The sequence below is a fragment of the Gambusia affinis genome, linkage group LG07 (genome assembly GCF_019740435.1).
Source record: "Gambusia affinis linkage group LG07, SWU_Gaff_1.0, whole genome shotgun sequence".
Classification (NCBI taxonomy): domain Eukaryota; kingdom Metazoa; phylum Chordata; class Actinopteri; order Cyprinodontiformes; family Poeciliidae; genus Gambusia; species Gambusia affinis.
The window spans coordinates 25,813,733-25,840,909 of NC_057874.1; the positions used below are offsets into that span (position 1 = coordinate 25,813,733).

General features: G+C 35.7%; 1 protein-coding gene across 2 annotated transcripts in view; it reads left to right on the forward strand.

Moving 5' to 3' along the window:
• Positions 1–27,177, forward strand: part of LOC122833458 (metabotropic glutamate receptor 4-like) — a 167,527-nt gene that overhangs the window by 119,451 nt on the left and 20,899 nt on the right. For both annotated transcript variants that reach the window (XM_044121019.1, XM_044121020.1), the window contains exons 4-7: positions 4,395–4,530; positions 4,718–4,872; positions 5,675–5,815; positions 18,661–18,861. In XM_044121019.1, the coding sequence (XP_043976954.1) occupies positions 4,395–4,530; positions 4,718–4,872; positions 5,675–5,815; positions 18,661–18,861 (633 nt within the window). The remainder of the gene's footprint in view (positions 1–4,394; positions 4,531–4,717; positions 4,873–5,674; positions 5,816–18,660; positions 18,862–27,177) is intronic.

Below are 27,177 nucleotides of genomic sequence, written 5' to 3' on the forward strand. Positions count from 1 at the left end.
TTTTAAATAATTTCATTTATATAATAAGAATCTTCGCAACCACCAAACAGAAAACTTGACTGTCTCTGTCTTGAACTTCAGAAAAAAAAAAGCCATCAAAAATATGACTCTGGACCTCTAAGTTCTTTTAATTTTGAACATAGAGCCACCTATAAACTTTAGTGACTTTTCAGCTTTTCACATTTCATTTGTAAAAGCAAAGTACAGCTCCTGGGAACATAATGATGTGAATAGTTCAAACATTTCCTTTTAAATGTCATACTCACAACTGCTAGATCATAAGTCTGCACACATCGTGATCCTATTCAGTGCTGACCTCCATTAAATCACTCGGTTATCCTCAATTATCCAGCAATAGCTGATTATTACAGGTAATTTAGGACTATTTATATTCACTCTGAGAACATCCGTGACTTTCTTGTTTTTTCGTGGAATAACTTGACTTACAGACAAAGAGGTCTCTACAGAGCACTGAACAAGAGAGCTACAGCGAAGGAATTAAAAAGCTGTTTGAAATTAGCAGGACTGCAGCTGGTTTTTATGAATTATGTCTGAAAGACCCTCTCCCAACTAATTTTTTCACAATAAAACAAATTGAAATTAATGTGAACAATAACATAAACGCATATCTAAAAATTTAGGAGTTTATAAAGAGAAAAGTATGTTTATGTACCAGAAACAAAATTAGGGCACTTTATGCTTCCTTCTTCTTTTAACATATTTTATGGGATACTAATTTTATTTTCCAGCAGAACATGGTACCAGCTTACACTGCCTAAAGTACCAAAAGTTGTTTCAGGTACCACAGTGTTACTGTGCTTGATAAGCCAATAAACTCGCCCAGGTTTAGTGGCTCACTGAACTCCCTCTTAGAGGGTCTATGAAGTACTGTCAGGCAAAAAATTCGACTCACCAGACCCAACACTGCACATGACCTAAAGGCCACTGAAGCAACCTGGGCTTGGTTTGGAACAGGTTGGTCACTTACATGCCACATCTCACTGATATAGTAATTTATGCAAAAGGGGGTCCAGCCAACTGTTGAGTTCATAGAAATGAGCATATATTTAAAAAGTCTGGCATTTCTGTTCAAAATATAATTATTTATTGATCTTATATAATATTCAAATAGTCAATATATTTGAGTCACCAAATTCTGCATGTTTGTTATCTGGAAGTTATGATAATAAAAAATGACAAGAAATTAACACTTTAATTATGTCCCTGTGTGCAATAAATCTTTTTAATATATGACTTTCACTTTATGAAATAAATTATCATGATTTTCACTAGGGCTGAAAATATTCCTCGAATGATTAGAGTATCTCGATTGTTAACATTAAAATGTCTCGAAGCTTCTTTAATTATGTTTTATTATTTACATTTACGTTGCTCAGCTCTCTCACTTCAGCCTATGAGTTGTTGACGAAGCGAATTTTTAGAAGCATAACGTCCAATTTTCAAGTTTGGCCAGCGGAGATTTTATTGATTGATGATAACGCCCGGTTTTCATCATTTTTGGGGGACCAATAAGGATCCTTAAAATGACTGACAATGCCTGGAGTACGGCAGGCTTTGTTCTCCGGGAGCTGCTGGCTCAAAGCGAAGAGCGCTGCAGGAGTATTTATACAGGTAAGCGGATAGACTGAGGACGGCGGGCGGCTGAGTATTTGATGCTTATAGTGTAAATGTAGCTTTGCGGAAGAACCGCACAATAAATTTCATATCATCCCGGTCTCAACAAACAGGTGACGGAGCGTATCGTGGCGGTACATAGTTGGTAGATATGTTTCTGTGTGTGATGAAGGAAGGTGTCAAATCCAGTCGCTAACATAAATACAAAAGCTATAAATGGTTGGGAAAGGTGAGAGTTCATCTAGTAAACTGACTGGAGATTAATACATAAGCTAAAAGCTGGAGCATAGACATTTTTATAAGCAAATTTGTGAGTATGACTCTTAATTATTAACTTGAACATAATTTCAGAATTTTGCACAACTTTTCTTTAGGTCACTTAGAAAGTGAGCTGGTACAAGTTAATTTTCTAAACTAAAGAAAAGTTATTGTTAGGGATGCTCAGACATGGAAAATTGGACTGATGTTGATATCCATTAGTAACACTAGCATTATGCCAGATTTACCAATATTGTATCTTATACATTTTTTTATCTGATTAATCGTAAGAATAATTGATAGATTATTTGATTACTAAAATATTCCTTTACAACAGTCCTAATTTTCATATTTATTTAAGATGCAGTGTAAGATGTAATGTACTGCTGCAGTGCATTACAGTGAATTTATAACTCGACTGCATGACTGCTGAGCTGATATCTCTCAAATTGGAGGGAACACACAAGGCAATAAATGTATAACAAAAATTCTGATCAAACAAATCAAACCCTCAAAAAAGACAGTCTGTTATACTTTTTTGCTTGTTACCCACATAATTGCCCTAAATGTGGCATTTTGTTGTGCCTGAGCAGTGAAAAAGTATTTTACGACTTTTATAGAGCAGCTGCAACGCAACTGTGACCAAGAGGCCTTGAAAATAGAAAAACAATTTCCAACAAAAGGATTGCTCAGAAGAGATACAAGTAATGAAAATTAGGGAGGAAACTTAACTAAAGCATTTTCAATTACATTATGTTGAAAAAGCCTAAGTATATTATTATACTGCTGGCTTTGATTGCAAAGCTTTATTCAAGTTTATGTGATTGGGGGTATAAAAGCTGAGAGGAAAGGCAATAAGAAACATGTCTCATAATATAGAAAAGTGTTGGCAACATTGGTTAAGGCCAAAATGTGTGACTTCAGTTTTTGTAGATTTGGTACATTTTTAAACAGTCGATCGATCATTAAATGAAGTGAAATGTATGTCTTTTCACATATTTTCTGTTGGATCTGTTTATAGATGTATTGCCTCTTTTGCTGTAAATATATAATTTCTGTTTCTGTTCACATACTTCAAACGAATGAAACATTTGCAGTTTGCTGATATTCCGAAGTTTAGTTGCCATTTATGGATTTGTCTTGCTCTCAAATTCATCTCCCTGCATGTTTCATTCTAACCGGAAAGCAGCACGTTGTATAGATATGTGTAAAAACAGAGGTTAGAGATAAGATGGCTCATCCTTTCTCACAAAGACAGACACCCTCACTGTGCCGGGCCTCGCACTGCTGCAGGTATTTGTCTATTGGTTTCCATTAATTCCAAGGAAGAGAAGGACATGGTAGAGATAAAGTCAGGATAGGCATCTATGGTGACATGTGAGGAACTGGAGGTTGATGCTTGCTTTGAATTATTCCACTTATCGAAACCCACCCATTTAAGTAAACACCTAAAATGGCTGATAATAGAGACTATTTGAGTCAACAGGACAAGCGGGTCATCACAGGGACATCTCCAAGGATGAAAGGTTCTCATGACTGCAGTCAGGACACACAAACATTACCCAGCAGAAAACCACATACACAAATAATGCGCTCAAGCTTAAAGAAAGCAACTTTTATTATTACAATCTAAACATAAGCAACCTTCTGACCATTTAAAGCAACACTGAGACAGGTGGTTTTCAGTTTAATCCATTCTATTTATTTCTGTGTGGGAGACTTGCATGTAGGTAGGTGATGTATAAACACCACACAGAGCCAAGCGTGAGAAAAGTGTGACTAATTAATTTGTTGTCCATTGATTACGTCCTGTCCTAGTCACACTGGTCAGTTCCTGTGACTGCTGTCATGGCAATAAAGTAGTGCCTGCCTAAAATGATAATAAGCACAAGAATACTGTAATTTCAGGTAGTTGCTTTTGAGGAGTTTTGCTTTGCAGGGAAATTGGAGTGTTTGATTTTTGTCTGAACATGAAGGTTTTTTTAAACTTTGCATTACAAAGCTCCTCTTTTAGTCATTTTGAGCAAAGTCTCACATTGACTTTGCATCAATCTCCTGCTGTAGTAAAGAACCAAAGTATTCACATAAAGAAGATGCGTTATGCATATCTGCATTTCATTCATAAATTTAAGATAATGCCAGCACATCGTGCAAAAAATACTTGATGTTTATTTGTTTTATTGAAAATTTCTTAAGTTTACACATACATAAATTAACTATTGATTTATGTTATTGAAATTAATATTACATTTACAGTTGGCTGAACAGAGTAAACACAAAGTATCATTTCAAACATGTTTTGCTCCGAGAGTCAGTACCTCAATATCCATGTTGTTAAAAATTAGCAAACATGTTTTTGTTACACTAGATATATTACATGTGGTTGAAGGAAAAAAAATCCTAAAGGTAACAACAACAACTTTCCTGACATCTGAATGTTTATTTTATTTTTTTATATATTTAGTGATATAATGTCACTAAATGTTCTTTTCTTGTTTCAGGTGGCGTGTGCATCTCACAGTCAGTTAAGATTCCCCGAGAACCAAAGCAGGGAGAGTTTGACAAGATTATGCGAAGACTCGGAGAAAATCCAAATGCAAGAGTCGTCATACTTTTTGCCAACGAAGACGATATCAGGTATAGCCTGGATTAGCTACATACTGTAATAGTGCTTTGAAGATAAGCGAAGCAGGACTACAGCAGACACAGGAGTTTCTACCTGTCTATCGGCCCACCGTGTAATGGATTGTGAATCAAAATCAAAGTGGAGCAGGTTGGGATGCTGACCTTATCCGTGGCAACATCTGTTTCCTCTCTTTTGCAGGCGACTACTCCATGCAGCAAAAAAGGCCAACCAGACGGGTCATTTTATCTGGGTGGGTTCAGACAGCTGGGGCTCAAAGAGCGCTCCGGTTGAGAACCAGGAGGAGATGGCAGAGGGAGCAGTCACCATCTTGCCGAAGCGCCAGTCCATCAAAGGTAAAATGAGCACTGCGCAGGCATCATGTGTCCCTGTCTTTCTAAAACTATGTGCACATGTTAGTGGAATATTCGCCTCATGTGAACCAAGGTTGTTTATGTTTCCTTTAATGCTTTACATGTGCAGAATATAACAAAACATTTTTTTTTTACGCATTTGTTAAAACTGTATATTGTGACAGTATGTCATGAGACAGATAACCTGTGACAAGATCAATCTCCTCCACCTCCTCCCTAAGCTACTATTGTTTGAATGCACCGGTCCCAATTTATCCTAACAAAAAAAACACAAATCAGAGCCAGGAGGAATGTTTTAGCACTGTCAATCAACCACATTGCTTTCTGCGTAATGTACTAATGGCAGCAAAACAACTTATCACAACAGGAAAACAGTACATCTGCTGTCACCAGTGGCTACACTAACTAACCTGAGCTACTTAGTCTGGGTAGTAATTCTAGGACTGGACAAGTTGGTACTCTGCAGCAGCACCTTACCAGGCAAAAAAGGAGGAGCTGAAGGGGGAATGAGCAGTGCCACATGAAGAAGTGATTTACAGCGAAAGACCCATTTCATATATATAATTTTATAAAAGTTACGCACTGCAGCTTTAATGGAAAATGTTTAACAAAAGTTGAGTACAAGCAGTAAATAAATTTGAAATCTGCATATATTCTGTATAATGGATTGTAAAACACACTCAGTTATATTACAGGTTAACACCTAGCCATTGTTCTGAGATTGTATCACCTGTATTGATTACATTGGCTGAACTTATGACAGCGAATCCATTGATGTTTTCAGGATTTGATAGGTACTTTATTAGCCGTACACTGGAAAACAACAGAAGAAATATCTGGTTTGCTGAGTTCTGGGAGAACAACTTCAAATGCAAACTCAGCCGTCACGCCGTGAAGAAAGGGTCCGGTCTCAAAAAGTGCACAAGTAAGATCTTCTCTTCTTCAGGAAAAAGCTATCTTGTGTATTTGTTAAAACATTCACTTCACTCCAAAATATTCTGCCTACATCTGTGACACATTGGGCTCATCGTGAAAGTGTTTTGGAAAGCATTGCTCATCTATAAAAAGTTGAAGTGATATACATTCTCAATTCAAACCCACAGTTCATCTGGCAGTTCGTTTTATTGCTGCTCTGTACTTTTGCTGACTCATGTTTGTTTACCCATATGGCCATAATGAGTGAAAGACTTAGATGGGCTGCATGAAAAAAAGCCGGCTCTGTGCCATTCTTTTTATGGCTTTTTAGTACAATCTCACTGCGTGGAAAGGGAAAAGCATTGCATAATTTAGAACTCTATTCAGTGGGACAATATACAGTGATAGAAAAGCGTAAGTTCCACTCTAAAGTATGCTGTGCAGACATTTACCAAAACTAAAAGAAAATATATACAACCTCATATAAATAACAACATACTAAATTTTACAGATTTTCTGTTGTTTTTCAACAGAGTATACAGTTTTTCCTAGCAGTTGCTAAGTACAGGCATCTGGCTAATTGAAAGTAATTTAAGCACTAATACAGAAGCAAATAAATTCATACTTTTCTATCATTACGTGCATTTATTTATAATATTCAGTTTGCCTCAGGCTAATTTACAAAACTCCACCTCCATGAGGTCATCTGCTGGAGGGAACACTAGAATCCCTGAAAAAAACAACTTTTATTTAGTTCTTTTTTTCCTTTGGTAATCTGAAAAGTTTCTTGATAAAGTTAAAGAATTGCTCGTTAGAAATGTGAGTAGCAAAAATTAAGGATACTATCCAGACTTTTCTTTTCTAATAAGACCAGTCAGTCTGGGATATAACTTGTCACTGATATAATGTCATGCCATCGTCAGATTGTCATTACCTTGTCTATATTTAGTTGTGATAAAATTAACCCTTTAAAAAGACTTTACTATAACCAGTCACTCCCATTCCATGACACTGAATTCAGTTTTTTATCAGAGCTTCCAATTTGGCACTTTAGTAAAGTACTATTTTAAGACATTGTAGAAAATGAATGGTGGGTAAAGCAGTCTAACTATTTTAGGATTTGAACAAGAGCTGATCAAAGGTAATCCAGATTCTTTGACTATAGCAAAGTAGCCCTTCACCACGAAATTGCCAAATTGAAAGCTGCAATTCAGATGTTAAATTTATTCCCACAACGGCATACTGTGGGAATGGTGTATTCAGCAGGGACAGGCTATGTGATGTTTATTTATTTTAGATAGCTTTTTTATACACCAGTAATGGTGGTAGCAAAAAGAAGTTAAATTAATTTTATAGCTGACACATTTAATTTGTTGTGGATCTCAATATTTTCACTAAAATAGTCCATTTGGCAGGTGTTTCTGGAGGTTAGCTTGTATATTAGTGCAATATTAACTTTGTGCATATATATAAAGCATTCCATTTTTTCTAGAAAAAGCCAGCCAACCTTCTTCAATTCTTACATAGTAGATTTTTTTAGTCTGCATCAAACATAGGTAAAGGCACACCTTAGTGCTTCCAACTGGAGTAATGCCATTATTACACTCTTTTTCTGGGGTTGCATCCATTTCCTCATATTATGCCTGCAGCATTAGCAGAGCAGAGCACATAGTGCTGGGGGGAAAGGTGGAGGCCCACAGTGCAACAAAATCCATAGAGAAGAACTTATGATGCAAGAAATCTTTGAACTGTGCATAGCATAAGACAAAAAAGGAGAAATCTGATATTATGCTGATAATTTGGAGTTTGAGCTTATTCATTTGGGAGTATGTACACGAACATTAATCCCACTATAAAGCATATCCACTGCATCGGATTTAGCCATAGGCTAATTTCCACCTGCAGTCCTCAAGGAGGGTAAAACAGAAAATGCTTATAAAAGTAGAGATAAAATGATATTTTAACATATTTTCATCCACCACCACCAACAATAATGACTCAAATGTCTATGGATAAAATATATTTAAAAATAAAGAATTAAAGATGTGCTTGTACATACAATAAAAGTATTCATAAACCTTAATGTTTTCACTTCTTTGGTTATTTTAAAGCTACAAATGTCAATGTATTTTACTATTATTATTAATTATAATATATGCTTATTTATTTATAATATAAAAGCACACAAGGATTTTCTTTATTTAAGGAATCCATACCACTTACCAATTAAGTGGTATGGATTCCTTCACAAAGCAATATAAACAGTGTTGGAGGAAGTAACATTATATTGTGTAGAGGTCCAAACAAATGCCTTTTTTAAATGCAAGGGGGTACGTCCCTTTCACATATAATCATTGCATGACAACCTAATTATTAGTTGTCCTGGGAAGTGCAAAACTGAAACTTATCATGATGACATGTGAAAAATTGTCTCAATTTTTTTTTTAGAATGTATTGGTAAAACCAAATATCTAAGCATTGTGTAGACATGCTTATAAAAACTAAACTCAACACGTTACTTGGTAAAAAAATATTATTCCTACTATGTTCTCACTCTCATATTGAATAATTAATGACTACAACATTGGAATTGATACTGGAAATGTTCTGCAATGGAAAATATTTATGAACACAAAGTTCTCCTGAGGAGTGTCACAATACAATTAAGATCCTGCCTGAAGAATACATTAGACTATCATTCTCAGAGTTCTTGCACAGTGGAGGAATTTCTGATTTGATCTGCTTGATACAATCCAGATTTCCATTTGAGATGGAGGCCAAGTTTTAATTCTCTTATTGAATTGTGACAGAGGCTTTGATTTGTATCAATCATACCTATTTGCAACCCGTTTGCTGACATTAAAATCTGTGCAGGTATTAAAAAGACTAAAAACTAGCATTTAAAGGGTCAGGACATCTGGCCACTTAAAGGAGAAAATCTTTACAATCATTCATTTAACTTTAAACATGTTTATTTCAAAATATTCTTTTAAAAGTGGGGGATTTTAGTAGCACTGCAAATGTTTTTAGGGAGAGCACAATATGGACTGGTAAACACAAAACTAAGGCTGCCAGCTTTTCAGAGCAGCTTGGAATGAGAATTGTTCCCAAAGGAAAGGAAGCTCTGATTGTGGGTAGGAGACTGAGGTCCAAGCGTATTTAGTTTCCCACTTAGAAACAACAAGGCTGCTTTAGATGTGTTAGAATAGCAATTCAATCTTAAAAAGATTCAGCTCTGACGAAATAACAGTTGTGAGAAGACGACAATCAAAAATAAAATTATATCAAAGAACCTGTGCTGGCTTTTTTATTCACCCAGTATTTTCAACTAATGAATGTAGAAAAAAATCCTCATCACCAATATTCTAGATCAACTGAGAGAGTCATGAAAATGAAACGCATCCAGAGAATAGCAGTGTGTGGATGATTTAACGGAGACTATAACTAAATCTCATTGGAATTCTTTCAATTCATTTTCAATCTCAAACCAGTATTGTGAATGTTTCTTTGATTTAAGGGGAGGGAAATGGGGTACAGATTTCTACCCCTTAACAATGTAGATTTTTTTAGGTCCATGTTATTAGAGTATGCACCTTGCATTAAACTATATTCATAAAAATATTTTCTTTGTTAATAAAAACAGTATCATGTATAAGAAAATGTATAAATTCCTGCCTCTTACAAGGATAAAGAAATGTCTGCAGGCTCAATAATGGCTACATGACATGCAGCATTTGGGTATACTATATATGCAAGAAATTGTGCAATAGCCGATGATGTAAAAGCTTCTCTAAGGAATAACACATTTCATAGCGGAATGAGCCACTACCTAAGGGCAGAAGGATAGAGACAGAAAGAAACATAGTTGCTGCGGTAACCTCTAACATTTTAAGACAGACTATGGAATAAGTGGAATACCGTATTTTTAAAATAATACTTGAAGGGTACTAACTTAAATCACAATATAAAAAATAAATATAAGGAAAATATCATCATATTACTGGAACTAAACCTGTATATTTAGTGGTAAACATGAATATGTCTGTTAAATCACTGAAAAGAATATTTTATGTGCATTATATTAAAGGGAAAAAAGAAAAATCCAAACCATTTTTACAATGATTAAATTAATCAAGTGCAGTGTTAAAAAGTTGATACCATAGCATAACTGCAATATGATGTTTTACAGTGTTGACATCTGCACCCATACATCTTGCTTGGAGCTGATTTGAAAGGTTAATAAAATCTAAAAACAAATATTACCTTAAGTAGGCGGACAGTAATGTGCAACACAAAAAATATTAAAAGTATAATTTGACAGTGTTGCATAACTACCATTGACCAGTAGGAACAGCTCAATAAATCAATATCTTTAATGGACACAAAGTTGAACAATTACTGTCACATTTCTACTGAAGGGCAGTTTTGTGGCTTGGAGTATTTGCATATTTAAGCTCTGTATTAGAAGAGAATGCACTACTTTCAGAAAAAAACAAAAAGGAATTAAAACTCACCACCTTATTTCTATAAGTTAAAGGTGCTAATCACTGAGTAGCCACACCACCTGGATCCAGATTTGCAAATACACAATGTATAATCCTCCACACAGTCATGGGTATTTCTTTTTTGGGGTGGGGCTCTAGTGTCCCTTATATGACAATAGACTGACAGGAAAGGGGGAAGGAGAGGGGGGAAGACATGCGGCCAATGTCGGTCGGGTCCGGAAATCGAACTTGCGACAGCCGCGGCGAGGACTCAAGACCTCCAAATGTGGGTTGCGCTATCCCCTACGCCACCAAAGCATGCCCCAGTCATGGGTATTTCTAAATAAGACCGAGACATGACAGTATTCATGCAATGTGTCCTTATAGAAATTATAGCATAGAAACTGAGATCAGTTTATCATCCCACAGAACAGCATGAAAAGGAATAAAACATAGGATAACTCTTTGATATAGCTTTCCCAGATGTGTGCATTTGTGAAAATGTGCATTTTATTTCTCATTTGTAATAACTTTCAAGTAAATATATACAGAAGATCAGGAATTAATTTAATTTGAGATCAAACATGTCAATCACATGCTGTCCTGTCTTGCTTATATGAGTAGGAATAAATTAAACATCCATCTCTTTTGATTCTTTTTTTCAGTGCAAACCCAAACCTCCCAGGTGCTGCTTACTGTGTAAGAAAAATCAAGTGACAAAACTAGGCATCATAATATGTTTGCATTACAACAGTTTATTATCATCAAGGTTTTGCCAAAACACAACAGCCTGTATGATATTTGTTTCGCTAAAATAAAAAACGACACTCAGAGCAGCAGAGTGGTGAGTGTTACACGACACTAGCTAATGGAATATGTGCTGTGAAAATGTACATTACTCTGACTCATGTTAGCTGTTGTAGGGCCGCAGGAAATTTCCTCTTTAACTATTTCCTTTTTGCTGTTTATGAACAACAAACTTATGCATTTTAAGGACATCCAAAAATAGTTTTCCCATTAAAACAATAGATTAGCACTTCCATATTGTATCTAAAAGTATGTTAACTAAAATTTGGATTCTACATTACGGAGCATGTGCAACATTTTCAGTCTTTTGACAGCTTGTTGTATTACAAGTTAAATATAACCAATATAAGAGGAAAGAAGTATAAAATGTAGCCCCACAGGGATAACCTATAAGAGACTAAATATTTAGGAGACAAACAATGCCCTGTGGTAAAAATATGTGAAGGGCCAGAGAATTAATACATTTTTTAATTGCAGCAGGAAACCTCAACTGAAAAATGTAGGACAGTCCAGCATTTTATTCAGTGGATAAAAATTCACTTCCCACTTTGGGATATAATAGCTTTTAATAAAATGACTGTTTCTGCTAACAAATTCCATTAAAATAAATATGGATAAAACATATTTTTTACACTTGGTTGTCAACTGAGAAGAATATCACTCCAGCGTAAGAAAGTCTGCAAGGTCTAAAAAGTCTTGTAATGAAAAGTAATGAACTCTGTGTGGTCCTGCCTCTTTTTTAAAGGCTCTGAGAGCCTTTTTATTCTGTATAGCATCATGAACTTTTAAAAGTAGCAACATATTTCAAATATAAATGTGGCTTTTGTCAGAAGAATGGACATGGTCATTAGGTTGTTTTCATAAACATTCAAAATATCTGGAAAATCTCAAATTAAATTGTTCAACAGACACAATATCAGCTTCTCATCATGGCCATTTCTGTTCTTGCACTTCAGCCTTAGAGAAAACTTGTCAGATGAGCTAAAGAGAAAGAAATATAAAGGACTAAGGCACCGAGAGCCTAGTGAAACAATGTCCCCTTTACAAAAAAACTGTTCAAGGGAGAGGTGCCAAAAGTTTAGCAATTCGAAAAAATTAAGTATTAATTGAACTCCGCCCCTACTGGATTATACTTTTGTTTTTCTCAACATTATTTGCTAATGTGGTGAAAAATTATCTTATTTTAAGGCTATTTGCACTTCTTTATTATTAAAAGTTTCATTAAGAGTGAAGAGGGCCGTAAATTATGCAAAGCAATAATCTAGGTGTTTTCACTTTATCAAGTTGTTTGGTGAGAAGGTTAAAGACTCTTTAGAAATGCCAAATGCTCACCCCACACAATACAGATCTTCTAATGTCGAGTTTCCCTATTTGCTTGGTTTTGGGGCAATGAGAATGAGTCAGATTTCTTTTGTAGCATATGCGTTGTTTCTGCTGAGATAAAGAGCGCTGCAGTATCCCTGAGGCAGCTGCGCAAGAGCCACATGCGCTGTCCTGCAGAATTATTTGTGTCCATAGGAGGTAACTCTGCTTCTTAGTATGTATCAAAGTATGTAGATCCGGATGACTCACTATGGAAAGAAAGGGAAAGCTGTCCTTTCCCTTTGAGAAGAAGAGGTAAAACTGATATTGATTAATGCAGAGAGCAGAGATAAGGTAGAACTGAAACCAGTCAATCTGTGGACTCTGCTTTCCCTGTGAATTAATGATGTGGGAGAGCTGCAGAAAACAAAGCAACACAGACAAACCGAACATGTGCTTTTCCATCCAACCATCTATTTTTTAAACCGCTTATCCTGAAGAGCCTTGCAGGGTGGCTGGAATGTTTCCCAGAATGCAGTGGGCAAGAGATAGGAAATATTTTGGAAAGCTTGTCGGATTTGTAACAGGAGGATTTTCTTTTGTATATTAAAAATGAAATTCAGCACAGAACATGGTTTATCTATTTAAAAGAGATACTGAAATGTACGTTTTTGCTGCAAATCAGGGTAGTAAAATGCACTTGGTGTTTTTTGCAAGCATGCCCTAATATTAACTTCTGTAAATCATTAAATTATTAGTATGTTGCACCCAAGTCTGTGACATAGAGGTTATCACCCTGTGGTATCGTGTATGTGTAATGAGACCTAGATTGCTTTCATAGCTGCTTTCAGGTCATCTGCCTTATTGGATCTGGTATCTCTCATCTTCCTCTTGACAACAGCCCATAGATTTTCTATGGGGTTCTGGTCAGGGAAGTTTTCTGGCCAATCAGGAACAGCAATGTCATTGAACCAGGTTTTGGTATCTTTGCCAATGTGGGCAGATGCCAAGTCCTGCTGAAAAATAAAAACAGCATCTCCAAATAGCTTGTCAGCAGAACGAAGCATGAAGTGCTCTAGAATTTCCTGCCAGATGGCTGTGTTGACTGTAGACATCAGAAAACACAGTGGACCAACACCAGCAGAAGAAGTGACACCCAAAACTATCAGACTGTACAAACTTTACACTGGACTTCTAGCAACATGGATTCTGTTCTTCTCCAGTCTTCCTTCACATACTGGGATCTTAATTTCCAAATGAAATGGACAATATACTTTCATTTGAAAACTGGACTCTGGATCATTGCACAGCGCTTCTGAGACCTACAAAGAACACAAGATTCAAGCAAAACATACCAGTAACTTAAGGCATCTGTCAGTTTAAAGGGATGAAAAGTGCAAGAGGAGCAGAAGAGAGTCCAACATTGCATGAAGTAGAAAGTATGGTCTCTGAGTTCAGTTTGTGTGTATGCATATTACTGAATGACTCCTGTAAAAGCCAGGGGCCTGTTGTTGAGGGAGAAACAAAGAGATGAGCAAAGGAGTAAGAGCCCAAAGTTCAAATGTGTAAGGCAGTAGGACAAGATGGGAAGGCATAACAGAGAGAGAGCTGAGATTTCTGACAGACTTGTGGATAAAGCTTTCACTAAGAATGCTGGTTCTGGCCCAGAGACTCTGGAGTCTTTTTCCAGAAGGCAACAGACAGAAGACACCATTAGAAAGGATAGAAGGAATCCCCAAATTCCTTGTGTAGACAGAAAGGCAGGCAATTGATAATAATAAACTTCACCAGTAATGGATGCAGACCACAACAACATGGCGACAGGCATAATTACATAAACTCAGCCTATCCATGATGTTATGTGCTTCATAGTGCAATAGCTGATCAGGCAGGATAGGATTTAGCTACTGATCCTTTTTTCAAAGATGAGAAAACTTATTTTGTGTAGTCTGGCTCGTTTCCAAAGACTGCACATTAGCCAGGAGGGATAGCCAGTATGTGTGACTTAGCCGAGCCCTATTGGATCCCTCCTTGATCTCTGGGGTGGAGTAAGTTATAAGACTATGTCTTCATTATTGTTTTAAATTAAGAATTAATACAAAGAATATTTTATAGGATTTTGTCTCATTATATTCATACACATGTACTGGCTTCTGAAAATATCGGTAATTGACTTAAGTGATATCCCATTTTGAAAAAGAAAATGAAATTGCAATCAAATGATTCTCTCCTCCCAGATTTATATTGTTCAGTAGATGGTTTTTCAAAAGAAGATGTATTTGTCTTAACACACACCAATCTATATAAATAGTCTAACAAGTTTACACTAATGATCAGTTAAGGTGAAACCAATAACTGGTAGGCAGCCTCTTACCCACCTAATGTGAATTAAAGGTGTCTCTATGTTTTCAAACTGTGCTTCTGCATTTGGAATTAGTTTTTTCATCATTCAAATAAAAAGGGGCAATAACTGTCACATGTTGCTACTATGAATCTGTTTTCACTTAATTTTAAGAACTGGCATCAGCATAAAAAAGTACTAAATGTGCTAAATAGTAAAACCTTTAAATTGAAGAGGCTGTCGGTTTTTGTTGTCATGCTCTGGGTAAAAATTATACCATAAAAATCGGGGAGATTTTTTGATTAATAAAAATAATAATTTAAATGGAATGGAAATGGAACAAAAATGTGATTATAATCAAGAGATGCATGACATTTGAAATACTGTTTGACAACCCTCCACTTATTATACTAAAAGGCTGTCCTAAAAAGAGTGTACAACTCTTTCAAGTGGGAAAACAAAGGCAAAGTTGGTATCTGATTCAAAACTATCACCATGATAATTCAGTAAGTCAGACCTTTTTTATCAGCAGCTAATTCAGAGGGATCAAGCCGTATGCTAAATTCAGCTCATCAGACAAATGAGCTGTAACTCGGGGACAATTTTAGCTAACATGAACTCTTGGACATTATGTACTGAGAGTAATTTCAGCATCTTGACACCAAAAAAGTTGCAGGTTAAAATCTGAAGACATACCGCCAAACCAAATTCTTTGATTGCACTTACAGAAAATAGTTTTGCTTATTCCCCAATTTGTTCAAATTTATCTATCCAGGAATACATAAAAAAAAGATTTAAATACTATATATCCAATGTAAATAATACATATGATATTATTTAGCTCTGGAAGTACCCAATGTTTACCAGCTGGAAAGTTTGCATCCCAAAAAATATCTTTTAACATAAAGTGACCAAATGATGACCAGCAACTCAGCACAAAAACTTTCTAATCTCTTTGAACATTCATGAACAAAAATAATGAACCTATAAAAATGCTATTTAGCTAAGGAAAAATACTGAAATCAGACCACCGTGGAGAAAAGCTTGTAGTTTCATACAACTGTCTTAGCAACTGGAAGTTCTAAAATAAATGTATTACATAGATATTTTTAGAATTTCATGTAAACAAATGTATATGACAATACACCAAAGCAAAAAAGTATATATATATGTTTTTTTTTGCTTTTCAAATATAAACATCAGTAACTTAAATCTTCCTGAAAACGTGTGATTTACCATTAATGTAATATTTGTATTTTTATCAAGGCTTTTCATCAAAGTGATGCTTAGGCTGCTCAACAATACAAATGATTTACATAGGTAGATAGATATTATTTTCCACACTAGATATAAATTTCCACGTAGAAGATTCAAAGGAAAAATATAGGATTTTAAAAAGGTACATTTGGGAGATATAGCAGTGATGTCAGATTTATTAGAGAGGATACACAACTGTCTTGGCAGGGAAAGACTGGCTCGCCTCTGGCTCATCACAAGCTGAATAAAAAGGTCAAAAGTCTTTAGCCCACACTCTCTGTCACATGAAGTCTCATGTGACTTCTCAGTGGAGAACATCCACACTTTGCCTGCGCTTTATGCAATCTAAAAGGGTTTCTCTGAAATGCCAGCCGGGGAAATATGTGTAAGAGAGCCAAAATGCTGATGAGAGGGAGCTAAAGAGAGAGACAGTAGGGGAAAAAAAGGAAAATGGTCTTATGGAAAATACACAACAGAAAGTTAGTGTGGGTGGCCTGCCAAGCCTCCAAGGGAAATATCACTCTCACACCCACTGTGGCTCACAGGATTCCCCATGGCATCAGTGTGGCGGCCAAAACTGTGGCAATCTCTGTCCAATCAGGGGCCTGTGGCTCCTAATTACCGAGTCGTAACCTCCAACAATAATTCATGCATTTCAAAAGCTCATGAGATAATAGGGGACATTAAAGCCCCTCTGGTGTGAAGCGAGGAGATGGAGACACCGGGAATGAAAGACAGCATACAGAAAGCGACCTCCTCAGATTCAGGGTCCAGGACTCTCTCAGATTAAAGTGGCCAATGAAAATCGCATGAGCCAAACCAGAGATCTTATTTTCTCATTGTTGGATGCAATATTTGTCAAATGAATTCATTTATCAAGCCATTTATGTGTATTGCTAATTATATCAGAAAATAGATATAAACTTTTATAGTTTTCTATATAATATAAGCTTCTTCTTTGATATGTTAACATTTTATTAAGGTACTTTGTGATTTTAAATTATGTCCTATTTAACATGTTCAGATAGAAAACAATTTTAATCACAGTTGGTTTTACTTAACAGCTTTTGTAAATATTCCAATGACAATTCAGTTGCACAGCATTAAACAGTTGGTCTTTTTTGCCGAACATTACAATCATAATTGCAGGAATTTTAGCAGCATATCCCTTGTTAGAGTCTTATTAACTTGCAAAGCCTAATTGGATTCCATTTAGCAGTTTTATGCTGCTCTATCATTAGCTCATCCACAGTAATTAGTCTATTGTTAATCTAAATTGACACACCTGATTTATTATTATTTTTGTTTGTTTATAATCTCTTATTCATAATTGCAGGAATTTTAGCAGCATATCCCTTGTTAGAGTCTTATTAACTTGCAAAGCCTAATTGGATTCCATTTAGCAGTTTTATGCTGCTCTATCATTAGCTCATCCACAGTAATTAGTCTATTGTTAATCTAAATTGAACACACCTGATTTATTATTATTTTTTGTTTGTTTATAATCTCTTATGCACAGCAGAGTTACAATGTGAATGCTTCATGATTTGAGGCTTAGGAAGAGAAAGGGCGAGTTAGGATTGACATATTGTGTCTTCTTTACCGACATTACCTTCTTCCAGCAATTAATAATCACAAAAACTATGGAACAACTTGGCCAAAACATTCATCAACTCTTATCACCAGTTATTACATTGAGACTATAAGGGGATTATCCCTGTCTTAAGGATGCATGTCTCCATTTCTACTTTTAGTCTGTGCTTAATTGGAACCTGCCAGGTCAGCATTCACTCAAATTTGAACACCACATGACATGATGCTAATAGTTAATGGCAAAAGAATGTCAGCCCAATATTCAATGCTTACAAAGAAGCTAAGAGAGAAATTGCATCAAACATTAGTGGAGATACAAGAAAGATTTTTTTTTTAACTGATGAGATTTCCCAGAAGAGGAAAAACTTTCCCTCCAGATATTAAAATTGATTTGCTCCTCTGTAGCGATCCCAATGTTTACCTTCTAGCTAATTGCAAGAGACAGAACCCATTCAGTGGTGAAAGAATAGGACTCACAAAGGAGCAATGCATTTTCTTCTATGTCTTTTGGATTACAGCCACATCCTCCATATAGGTGGTTCATTCCAAATGGCTTGCCCAGATTAGTCCAACTTGAGGTGCTCTACAATGAGTTAAAAGAGAGATTATACCAAATGTTGGCACACTTGAAGAGCATCTTTAACAAAAAGATGAACAAGTCTTGAGATGAACATTTTCCTTACTGTTATTGCACAAAATTTGCATCTTGAGACAGGGTTAATTTCAGATTTCAATTTCAATTTTAATATTTTAGGTTTTATGTCACTTTAATTTTGACAGAGAGAGAGAACAAGAGAGAGAGAGAGAAAAGAAAGAGAGAGAGAACTATGTGTATATGTAAAACTGGATGTAAAGTTTTGGCTCTAGGGGACAGGAGAAAATCCACAATATGTTTAAATATGATCAAAATTGTATTTTGTGCTGTCAGTCCTCCTTAGAAAAACAACCCCAAGATGAAAAATACTTCAAATAAGTCATTAAAAACTAATCCAACATGAATCAAACATGACTGTGGTTGCAAATATTGTGGAATAAATGATTTAAATTTGCAAATATCCTTGTGTCTTACAGATCAGGAGCGAATAGGAAAGGACTCGGATTTTGAGCAAGAAGGAAAGGTTCAGTTTGTTATAGATGCTGTATATTCGATGGCTCATGGCTTGCACAACATGCACAAAGAACTCTGCCCTGGGAAGGTGGGTCTCTGCGCAAAAATGGATCCCATCAATGGTACCCATCTCCTCAAGCATATTCGCCGGCTAAACTTCTCAGGTCAGTTCCTTCAAACAAAAATGTCTTTCTCTGCTCAACAAAAACAATGAAAATGAAAAGAAGATTTTTTCATTTTATTCAATGACCAATTCTAACATGTAAACAATATTTGCTGAAACGCTTTTTCACATCTTAATTCTGCACTTTCAAAGCCAAACTCATAAACTTGCTTATTTTATATATTGGCACATATTGGCAAACAATCACATACCTATAAATAGTCACCTAAAATACTTTTTTCAATTAACATGAAAGCTGTAAATGAGTGAAACCAATACATATTTCATAAAATTTAGGTAAAACATATTGCAACATTGCAGTCTGAAACAATAAAACTACTGAAGGTTTTCAAAATTGCTTGGAATACAATTATTACTCCAAGCAATAATTGGAGTAATTATTGCTCCAGTTATATAACAGTTAATTAATATCTGACTGTTATTATTAATCATAACAATTATTTGTAACTGTTATTTCAGTTGCAAATAACTGAAACAGCAGTGCTATTGAGTCAAATATTTGTGTAATTCCTGTCTATGATCTCCAACATATTGATTCACACAAATTAATATCCTGCTTGCTTAAAAACTTCCTTGATTTGAAACAAGTAGGTGAAATTATCTCATGATTATCATGATTGTCAGATTAGAGAGGCTTGGGAAAGGAACAAAACCCAAGAAACGCAAACCCAGAGAAAGCAAGCTGTTATTTACTACTCTGATGGAAACAAGGTTAAGTCACCATGTGCCTTGCAACCTGTTTTTCCGGAACTTTCTCCGGCGAGTCATAACAATGTTAGTGTTTTGTTCTGGTTTCTTCACAGTTTTTTTTTTTTACTCTCTTTTTTCCGACTTTCTTTGATAATGCTGTTCAGGTTCTTTACACACTGCCACTATGACTGTCAAATATGTATGTCATGATGTAAAGCAAAATACCACTGCATCACGAATTTCAGGGCTGTCTATTAGAGTTTTCATATTAATTAGTCAGAACCTCTTGGTGTAAAAGCTGCCACTGTCTCAAATGTAAAAATTTAAAATGATCTAAGAAAACAAGTTAGTGTATTTTCACACTTCCTAGAAAACACAGCCCAGGAGTTAAGCCAGTTTTAGTTTAATGTGAACCAGCTGGTGCATTTATGACCTTACAGGATTTTCTCCTTGAGTCGATGACTGTTTACATGAAAATAAAAAAAATCTTCAATGTCTCTGGCAAGTGTTACCACATTGAGTTAAGTAGTATTTTAATATTAATGATATTAATGATATATTCTGCCTAAATTTAAGCACTTACATTTAGATCACAATCACAGTCCCAGAGTAGACCTAGTTTTTACACGTTTTGGTCGATATCACTGTGTTTCCATAAATATTTTCTAATTTCAGCAAAAAAAAAAAAGATGGTGTTTGTGATAACCCTACCCTATAGACCCAAATAAAGTTAAGACCCGCTACTGGACAGGAATTGCAACATATACATATTAAGCCTGTTTAATGATGAAAGTGTTAGATGAAATCACGCTGCATAACAAATTACCAGGAGTTACTCAGTCGGGCACCATGAAAGTCATGGCTGAATTTCATGATTATCCATTTTAAAATGTCACCCTTGATGCATTGTGAATGAAAAAGTCAACTAATTTGGATTAAGATTCAATCTCCGGAAAACATTTTGTGTTTAGCTCCAAAGGCAATTGTTAAGATGCTTGATGGATCAAAGAACTTCGTTTATAGCCCACTGGCCTCATGTAGCTTGAAAAAAAATCTAACTTCTAATGTTAGATTCACAAACTGCAAACTTAAATTGAAATGAACGTTTGCAAGCAAAGACTATCAAAACTGGGTAAAATATACATTTCATTAGTTGTAACTTCATAAAGCACTGCAGCTTGTGATTATGAAGGCTATTTGTGATGAAAAGAATATCCATGTTCAAAACCCTTTCAGTTAATGGATAAAAGATGCCAGATGACTGAACGTTTTGCTTGACCTTATTCATAAAAATTCACAAGCAGATTTCCATTACAGGTTCTAGACTGTCCTGTTCTTGAGAGTAAAGTTCAGAAGTAATATAATTTATCATAGCTTCCTGAAAAACTAGGCCTTGAGTCTGTATGTGGGAAGAAACCAGTTGAAAAAATATCTATTATTTCAGCTGTTTAAAGTGCTTCATATAATCTACTTTACCTTGACATTGTTGGAAATGATATCCTTTCACAAGCACACAGTTTACTAACCTTCTCCGCCAGCAGACACAAGCACCAATGTACAACTCTACTGACTTCATTCCCTTTATTTTTTGGCCTAATTTCCCTCCCTTCCTGCAGAATTACATTGTACCCACTTATCAGTCAAGTTCACTTTCATGACTGGCATGTTAATAATTGACTGCTTTCACACAAAACGAACTGATCCAGAGTTCCATTATGTAGACACTGTTTTATAATGCTACGGGACTCAAGACAATTAAAATTCCTTACAGAGACTTGAGTATGCACTGTTTATACAGATAAATTATTCATTTGAACTCCTGCTCTTCAAGCTAATTTGTCATTCTAATATCTACTTATTACAGAATGTCAGTTCAATGTTTAATTCACATTTGAGAGGTGAAGGGAAACATTTTCCTTCAAATAACTGAGTGAGTCATTGTGCTGTCTTTCGCATTACAAAAGATCAGGCACACTTTATTATGGTAATAAATGCTTTCATACATCAGAAATTTTCATGTAATTTCTGGTGTTTAAAATAATAATACTTGATGTCACCTGGACTCATCCAGCTGCTGCTGCTCAAGCAAAAGACGTCTTCCAATGTGATCTTGTTTTCACAAGCAGAAATTAATTTTGATTTTTAAGTTTTATTTTTCAAGCCTTTTGAGCAATGATTTCACCACAGACCTACATTGAATGAAAAATATGACAGTTACTTGCATTATCACAATGGAAATATTATACTAACACATGAAACCTGCAAAATAAATTCCTTTTGTGAATGCTAAAGCATTTTATATTTGCCAATTTGTATGGTAATTGATGTGTTTCTGAAACAATATTCAATATAGGTTGATTACTTACCATCAAATGTGACCTAGCTGTATGAACTTGGTGAGAGAAAAAAATCACACAGAATAAATAGTGTCCTTCAAAAGAAACTATCAAGATTCCCTTAATGTTCCAGAGGTACCGGCTGAGCAGCTCAGAGTCCCACAGCACAGAGCAGAAAAAAACTGGAGATGGGCTGTTGTTCACAACATGCCTCATTGTTGTATTAATGGGTTTCTTGCCCTGCCATAAAACAGCTTCTGTGTTCTCCTGTTAATCCTAGACAAGCATTTTGATAAGAAGGTGTTTAGATTAGTGATGTATACTTGATTTTTATCTAAAGTACTCCTCTGAGTCTGCACGTTCAGATCGAATCACAAGAGTTGTGAAATATTTTGACACAAATAAAATGAATAAAAGAAACAGTAACTGAATGAAGAATTAAAATTTTTATTTTAGAACACCTCCCGACCCCATTAGGGAAGAAGGGTGTTCAGATAATGGATGGATGGATGGATGGATGGATTTTAGAACACAGATGTTGCATGACATTCAAAGCAGTTTGTACAATGTGGAGACCAGGAGGTCTTGTTGTGTTTCCTACAAGTTTTTTTTTTTTTTTTTAAAGATGCTTGCAAGCAGTAACATGAAGCTCCTGTGCAGTAAGCACTTTTTGGTTGTTTTTTGTTTCCACCAGGTCGACACTATTCACACACACTGTCCAAGAGGGTTGCCTTGAGGCTACATAACACTCTGTCTAATTGCATCAGCTCACAGCTGTATATCGATCTGGCGTGGATCCATAAACCAGCAAACTGCTGAGAGTAGATTTGCTACGTGTCACATTTTCAAAGATGATATTTATCTTTGTGTTGTGTAAATTATGTGTTACACTTCAGGAAACAAACTGTTGTTCTGCCTTTTTTCTCTCAAATCAGCAATCGAAAAAAATGCTTACAAAAGTAGGTCAGTTTTTTTCCTTTTGTTGTGATGAATAATTTACGAGCAATGAGAGTGATGTATTGTTATGTCTTATGTCAGTTTTTAGCTGACATCTGCAAAAAGATTTGTTTGGACTTCATCTATTGAAACTACATAAACAGCTGGTTGGATGAAGAAACAAATGGATATTATTCAAATAATATCTGCCAGGCTCAAGCTGGCTCATACTGAAACCCTTAAGAAAAAAGTAGAAATCATACTTTTTTCAACTGTGATTGTACAGCATATGTACCTGAAATTGTGGAAGCATTTTTCTGTCCATAGATGCAGCATTTCTTTGGAGCAACCTAAGCCAAGGCCACAAAAACAACAGAACAATCACATTTAGACCATCCTTCCCTCAGTGAATGTCTGGTAGTTGTTGAAACTTTATTGGGCCACAGCTGAAAGAACCTTTCTGTCAGCGTTTATGTCTCTGGCAATCACATCATAGAAAGGGAAGTGTTTCTGTTCCGCCACAAACCAAAAAGCAGTACCTTATCCACTTTTGTCTGCAATAAAAAAAATAAATCTTTTAGAACTCCTTCTTTTGCATGTCCTTCACTCTCTAAAAGATTTTGGCTTTAGTTGTTGTGTAGCTAAAGGAATTGTTCCAGCTGACATGTTTGTGATAATTCCACATATGGTAGTCTGTATATGAATGTGTTTGTCAGTCATGAGTTTGACACATGCATTTATTTTGGTTCTAGATATAAACAAAGTCTTGGAATATTCAGATCTTTATTTTCTCTACATTATAGATTTCTGTGTATTTTATTGGTATATTTATGATAGACCAACAAAGGTTTGCCTTATAATTTTGAAGCAGAAAAAATATATATGTTCACAAGGTGTTTTTAAATGCGTTTACAAGTAAAAATAAAAAATAAAAAATTATAGCAAACATTTCTTTTGCTATAAAGCACCAGCTTTGCAAGATGATGCACTCATCCCCATATATTACAGTGGGAGTGGTGTATATGCACAGTGTTAGTTTTTCTCAACATGTAGTATTTGCATATGAGCCAAAGAGTTCAATCTTGGACTCATCTGACCAGAATATAACGCCTCCCATGTCAGTTGTGTTGCCTACCTTGCTTTTGGCAAACTACAAAAGAACTTTCTTGTCTCTCTTTCAACAATGGCTTTCTTCTTGTCACTCTTCAAGGCAACATTTTTGAAGAAGACAACCAATAGTTCTGCTGTCGACAGATTCTTTCACTGGAGACGTGAAACTAAACAGTTCTCATGGGCTTCTTATTGGCTGCTTTTCTCATCAATGCTGTACTTTCCCAGCCTGTCAGTTTAGCTAGATAGCTATATCTTGTTAGGTTTGCAGTTGTGCCCTAGTGCCTCTGTTTTTCCAGAATAAGATTTTCAAACCTTAGGAGGTCAGATTTGTTATGATTGTTTTTCCCCCTCATCCTACTTAATGTTGCCATTTTCATCTAACAAAAGGGTGGCACCCTCTAAGGCTGCAGCCTTAGGCACCTGTTTATCATGCCATGTCCAAAGTTTGTGTTTATTCTTTGGACAGGTTATACTGAAATGTGAATTTCCCTCTGGGATTAATAAAGTAAATTAATCATTCATTTATTATCTAACAAACCTCTGAAGCCTTCCCAGAGCAACTATATTTATAGGTAAATTAAATTACACACCACTACTCTCTACTAAGTAGGTCCCTTCTGAAAGCAATGGGTTGACTTAATTTTGATTGATTTTCCTAAAAGATAATAAAGCATAAATGGGCTAACTACAAATGCAAGTAAAATTTTTCAATGTTTTATCCATAAACAGATTTGAAAACAACAAATTGTTAGTCAGCATCACCTAATTTCTTACAAAATGCATTACATTACAAAGAGTAACTAAAACCCAAACCAACATTTTGCCAAAAAATCTGTCTAAATTGGTTCTTATGGTGTTTTCTTTATATTTATGTGCAAGTTTGACATTTTTCTATAAATTTGTTTAGTTCTGTAAAACACTGCCCAAAAAACATCCAGGTACTGGCGTCTGTGGGTGAGCTGTAGTTGCTGCAGTTGAAAATTCATATTTGCTTTCAACTGTACAGATTCATATCACAAAGTACTGCTTGGTCGATGTCGGTGTCACAGCCCCACATTGGAGTATAAACCATCTCCCTCAGAGACATGGGCTTGTGAGAAGGAGGATTTGGAATAACAAGTGAGGGGAGTGTTGATTGATGCCGTTTCTTGGTGTCGCACGCATGTGATTTTTTTGAGCCATTGGACATGGAGTGGAAGGAATCTCCTCTGCTCTGACTGCTGGCGGTATGCTGCACAAAGGACAACTTTGTAACACTGACTACAGTACTTAGGAAGAAGGAGAGGCCCACGTTAGCACTCTCGCTCAAAACACAGCGCTCAGCAGCAAAGTAATTGGTGCTTCTCTTGTCGCCATAAGAGTCTCCAAAAACACAGAAAAAAAACGTAAAACGTGTCACAGTTGTTGCTCGTCGCTTTTTTGAAAAGTTGCTAGAGGGGCCTAAAAATAGATTGATAAAGTGCCAAGCAGGCAGCAGTGTTTCTTTCATCCTGACCACTGCTACACCTCTTCCGCTCATTCCTGCACTTAGCTGTGCCCCACACTCTCAGTTGGCGCCACCCACTTTGTTTGAATTATTCAAATGTTTCAAAAGAGTTTTCCTGTTTCACACAGGTGATAGTTGTACTTTGAACACTAATTATATTGTAACAAAACGTGAAAATTTAATAACTGTGAATGTTTTGCAAGGCCCTCCTATTTTTTTGGACTCTACATTTTTTTTTTTTAGGAGGTAGGGGAGAAAAAAAAATCAAATTCTTCTTCAAAGTCTTCTTTACATCAACACCATATTCAGAACTTACAATAAAATTGTAGAAGGCAGATGAAGCGAAGAAACATTATATACTCTTAAAATGTGAAGTGGGGTCTACGTAAATTCTGCATGTGGGTCATCAGAGCTTAATGATTAGCTGTCATGTATTTGTCAGTCACCAAATTGTTTTGGTTGTTTAATGATGCAGAAAAAGCACAGGTTGGATTAATTATTTCCCCCAGTAATAATTAGAGAGTGTATGTATACAGTGGTGAAGACGAGATAGGGCCACCATCATTAAATATTACATATAATTACATGCCCTTCATTAACCCCAGCTGTTTCTTTAAGAGCACAAAATAAAAGAGCAGATGAGTGGCCCATAGTACACATGTGTGACCCCAGGTTATGCACAGGAGAGCGCAGTAATGGCAGGGGCCTCAGTGGAACTCATTATGCCTCTAACTTTTGAGTGGACTGTTTAGACAAGCACTTTATGGAAAATGACAGCCTTAATTTCTCATCATTAACTCAAACACTGGCCATGCTGTCTCAAGCTGCGTTTCTCTTTCTTCTGACTTATGTTAAATGCTTATATGCTACTACAAAAAGCAGAGGAAATAAGACAAATATTTTCCATTTTGTTTTTTTTCTTCTATGCCAATGATTGCAGAATTGTTAAGTATTTTGTGACATAAAAGGAAATACTTTGTAGCACAGAGAAAAAAAAGAAGAAAATATCTGCTTCTTTTTTACTACAAAGCCTTTACATATTTAATGTTTGTAAATTATATATATATATATATATATATATATATATATATATATTTTGTAAATTATATATATATATATATATATATATATATATGTTGTTGTCTCAAAGTTGTAGTTTGAGAAGAAGACAGCTGAATTTCTAAGATCTGTTTTCCTCTTTTGGTGCTGTTGTGTCCAGAAAAACTTGAGGAGATGGGTTAACTCAAAGACTTCAAGGCTCTAGTTTGAGATCTAAAGATAAACTGTAAAATCCTTTTGTAACCATGGAAGTTTGAGAGAAAAAGCACATCACTATTAAAATCTTTGACAAAATATGTGACTGTTTAGAAGCGGAGTAATAGCTTAATGTGTTTATACAGACATGTTTCCCCTCAGCTTGATAAAGTCACTGTAATCCTGCAGTGATCACTCAATGCTTTAGTGTGGGCGCTATTGTAAAACAGTAATGCTTGTAATCCAGTAGGGCTGACTCATCGAGATATGGATTAGGGCAGTATCCTCCAGAGTGGAAACAAAGAGCAGTGAAAACAATGCTCATCAGCAGAAATACTTTGGCTGCAAGTGAACATGTTTATCCGCCTGGTCTTAAACAAGATGTGCATTGTGTTTGGGACACTTAATGACACAACAGTGGCCTAAAACAGAAGGGGTTGGGGGTGCTTCAAGTCAGATAGTTGTTAAAAGCAGAAGTGAG